Here is a 4,279-nt window from a genome sequence, read left to right as displayed (position 1 = left end):
TTAAAAGCCAACAACTATTATTACACTTCTGCATCCGTATTTAGGCACCTACCTGGTCAGTTCTTCAGCATCACTCTGCAGCCTAGCAGTTCCCACTTAATTCAGTACAGGGTACTATGCTGTCTCATAAACCCATCTAATTGGAGACCTACACGAGGTTTTGCTTCCCTGCTTCATTTCACAAAATCTCGGCTGTATGAGCAATATGGTATGTTACGGGTTTGGTTTTGTGCCTAAATTAGTGTTAATAAGTAAAAACACAGGACTTCCTAGTCACACACCCCACACCCCCACACCCCCCTCAGGGGTTAAGGATGTGCATCTGCAGAGAGCCAGCAGAGAATCTTCTGTACTAAAATGGGACTTAGCTAGGGCATATGTTTTAGGCTGGCGTTCCACAAAAGGAGCTGTATTTTAAATATCTGCTATTTAGAACTACTTGGCAAATTTGCTGTCTTCTCTAGATTAGAGCTTTAATTGTGAGCCTCACAGACATCAGTTTGCAATTTTAAGACTTCTAAGGCATTCTGCATCTTCAATTATACAAAGTGTGCAAGTCAAAACACTTTATAAAACAAAACAGTGCAGAGAGATGTGGATATTTTAAGCTAAAATCTTCTCTCTCCAATGCTAAGGCTGTCTATTACGTCAGTCTCTCTGCAGCTAAAAATTTTAAAATAATTTTCCATCGACCACAGAAATACAGTGTAACTTTGCATTCCCTTAACTCTCTTTCTCTCTGCCTCTGGGTAGCTGATACACTGGCATTATGCAGCAGGCTCCAAACACAGGATTAACAGAAAGGTTATTCTGAACTGGGGGAGGGGGTACTGAACCAAATGCAATCTGAAGAGCTGCTTTTTGGTTCTTTGTGCAACACGAAATTAAGCCTTTACCTATTCTTGAATGATGCAACAAAATATGCCATACCCACTTCTCTTTAATTAGCACTTTCTTACGCTATCTGGTACTGCCATTCCACAGCAGAATCCAAAAGGAGGATTTAGCAGTTTTTCTCCTTGAAGAAAGCCTTTTTAATACCTCTAAGTTCAGAAAGAGTGAATAGCATTCAATCCCATTATTTCCTCCCCCTCTTCAGGAATTAAAGTGGCCTCTTTTTTTATTATTATTAAACAAAAGTCTTGCTTTGTAATAGGAAATAAATACTGTTTTGAAAACACATTTGGAAGATGACTTCCAAGATGGTTTATCTCTTTTTTTTTTTTTCCTTTAAAACTGTGACTACTGCACCAGTTAAGGCTGTTTTTCAATATATATGTATTTCAAATAAAACTTTAATATTCAAGCTTACCAGATTGATGAATTGTAACAGGTAAAATGGAACTCTTTACAAGGTAAACCATGTAGTTGTACAAAATAGAATTAAACCTTTCACCTGTGTAAAACAAAAAGAAATCCTGCCTTGCATTAAAAACACAGAACCTGTTTACAAAAAGGAATGTGTATGACATTTGGACTTCCTTTTAACTGCCATATCCTAGCAACATCTCGGTTGTTTTAGTAAAGGAACTACTCATCAATTTTAAACTGCAGTGAATTTACCAAACATTTTCACTATAGACTTCTGAAAGCTTTTACAGTAAGAAGTTATCAACAAAAGCAGGCACATTAGTGTACAAAAACGTTGTTGATTTTTTTTTTCCTGTTTCTTTTTCAAAGTGCAGGTTTTTCTCAATGTGCATCTTACAAGACCAACGAATGTTTTAACTCACTAAATCTTAAAACAGAACTCAATTCTCCCAAGGAGTAGTGTAAACGTTAAAGATCCCCAATACACCTCTAGTAAACGTGACACAAATGTCTCTGCGTTGTTCAGAAATTTAGCTCTTTTGAGAGGTAAAGAAGCTTCATGACACCTTTTCCTTACACTGGCTGGTTATCATAAATGGGTAACTCTGGACTGCTAAAGCTGGAGACTGATGAATCACTTCAAGGGAACTAAACTTGGCTACGGAGGAGAGGCGGCGGGAGGAACCAACCCTTAGGCGTTTCTTGCGCAGCCTTTGGAAAATTCAGCCGCCGGCGGACGGAGGGGCGGACAGACGGACGGAGGGTCGGTGCGAGGGAGGAGAGGGGGTAAAGTAAGAGGAAAGCAGAGAGGGAAGGAGGAAAAGCTTCCGCAGAGCCAGAGGCAAGGCGGCACCCTGCCCGCAGCCCGCTGCGCCCGCGGCGGCGGGGCCATCCAGTCGGTGGTGCGAGGGCTGCTCCCGAGCCCCGCGGCCGCCAGGCGCTGCCGGGCCCGCTCCCGCTCCCGGCGCTGGTCCCGCTCCCGGCTGTCACGGCGAGCCGAGGGCCGGGCGGGGAGCCGGGCGTACCGCCTGCGGTCGGCTCTAGGTGCCGTGAGCGCAGGGCTCCCCGGGGTAGATCTCCTCGTAGGCGGGGGGCTGCTCGCTGGGCAGCGGGTAGCAGTAGGGGTAGGAGGCGTTGAGCTCGGGGTCCATGGGCGAGTAGCCGGGCAGCTCGACGGAGGGATGCCCGCCACAGTGCACCTCCACGCCGGCCTCGTCGAAGACGTGGAAGACGCCCACGTTGATGTAGGAGACGGCTTGGAAGGGGCAATCACCGGGGCTGAGCTCGGGCTCGCCGCCGGAGAAGAGGGAGCCCTGGCTGTGGCGCGGCGCTCGCCGCCCGCCGCCGCCCCTCCGCCGCCGCCGCCTCCCGCCCGCTGCCGCCGCCGCCGGGGCCGCTCGCCGCCGCCGCCGCCGCCGCCCGCGCTGCTGCGAGGCCTTGTAGTTCTTGACGAGGAGCAGGTTGAGCAGACCCAGGAGGCACTCCAGCGCGTTGAAGACGGTGGAGAGCACCAAGCCGCGCTGGTAGTCCCGCAGCTTCTGGCAGCGGAGCGCCGCGGCGGAGCCGTCGGGGGCCGCTGGGCTGCTCCGCGGGCGGGCCGCGCCGCCGGGCTGCAGCAGGCAGTAGTGCGAGTACTTCCTCTCCACCAGCGACACGGTGTCGCCGTCGATGACGGCGCCGGCGAAGGCGCTCAGCACGCCCAGCATGAACACCAGCACCCCCAGCAGCAGGAAGTTCTGCCGCCCCCCGGGCGGTGCCTTCTCCACCGGCCCCGACGGCGCGGCCACAGCCTCACCCCCGCCGGGGCCGCCGCCGGTCGGGGCAGGGTCCCCGGCCGGTGCCGGGTCCGGAGCCGGGTCTGGAGCGGGCGCCGCGGGCGTCTCGTCGGGCGGGCGGCAGCAGAGCAGCGCGGCGGCGAGCAGCGAGAGGCCGGCGGCCAGCAGCAGCCCCGAGTAGAAGGCGCCGGCGGCGGTGCCCAGGCGGAAGGGCTCGCCCTTGAGCTCTGAGCCCAGCGAGAAGCACTTGAGGCCCACGGCGGCGGCGCTGAGGGCGCAGGCGAGCAGGAGGCAGCTGGAGAGCGCGGCGCAGGCTCCCCGCACGCTCCACTTCATCCTCCGCGCCGCCGCCGCCGCCGCCGCCCTGCCGCCCGCCTCATCCTCCTCCCGCGGCCCCCCCCGGCCCCGCGGCGGCGGCGGCGGCGCGGCGCGGCGCGGCCATGCGAGCGCGGCAGTCCCCGACGGGGCGGCTGGGCTCCGCTCCGCTCCGCACGGCAGGCAGCCGCCGGCCGCAGTGAGCCGGGCGCGGCGAGCGCACACGCTCCCCCACCCCCCGCCTCCCGGACGCCGCCGCCTCCTCGTCCCCGCCCGCCCTCTCTTATCGCGGCGGCTGCGGGGAGGCGATTAATTATGGATGGGAGCCGCGGCGGGCGGGGGGACGTGTGTGTGTGTGGGGGGGGGCGGCCTGCCGTGGGCGGCGAGGAAATGTGCGACCCCCGCCTCGGCCCGGGGGCGGTGAGACCGGCCTCCCCGCCCCCCGCCCCAACCCCCCGCGTGGCACGAGGGACGCAGGTCGGGGGGGGAGACGGGGGGGGTCTCAGGCCGCCCTGCAGTCAGCTCCCCGCTGGGGAGCACGGTGAGGGACGCGCGGCCAGGGCAGGGGGCGGGGGAGCGGCAGGGCTTCTTGCGCCCACCCCGCCGGTGCCACTGTCGGGGGCAGCCACTTTTCCCCGTCCCCGCGATCTCAATTTTGTTTACTTATTTGTTAGCCCTTGTTGTTGCAGGGGGCTGGTGGGCCGGCGTGCATCGCTAGGGCTGCGTTGCGGTGTGGCGGCGGCGGCGGCGGCTCTCATGCGGCGGCCGGAGCCCTCAGCGCCGCGCTGCCCGGCGCAAACCCTCCGCGCCCGCGGAGGCGGCGGTGTCCAGCACCCTGTTTTGCTTCGTGCTTTGCCGGCCATCCCCGGTGGCACTGC

At 58.0% G+C, this 4,279-nt stretch overlaps 1 protein-coding gene across 1 annotated transcript; it reads right to left on the bottom strand.

Moving 5' to 3' along the window:
• Positions 1-2,351: 2,351 nt before the first annotated feature.
• On the bottom strand, positions 2,352-3,422 carry TMEM271 (transmembrane protein 271; the record flags this gene model as incomplete). The annotated part of the gene is made up of 1 exon (XM_084278583.1): positions 2,352-3,422. One exon carries the CDS (start codon positions 3,420-3,422, stop codon positions 2,352-2,354), a length of 1,071 nt encoding a protein of 356 aa, XP_084134709.1.
• Positions 3,423-4,279: the final 857 nt, after the last annotated feature.

The sequence above is a fragment of the Gallinula chloropus genome (genome assembly GCF_964237585.1).
Source record: "Gallinula chloropus genome assembly, chromosome: Z".
Classification (NCBI taxonomy): Eukaryota; Metazoa; Chordata; class Aves; order Gruiformes; family Rallidae; genus Gallinula; species Gallinula chloropus.
Note: the sequence above shows the minus strand (reverse complement) of the source record. Positions and strands in the feature narration are given on the sequence as shown.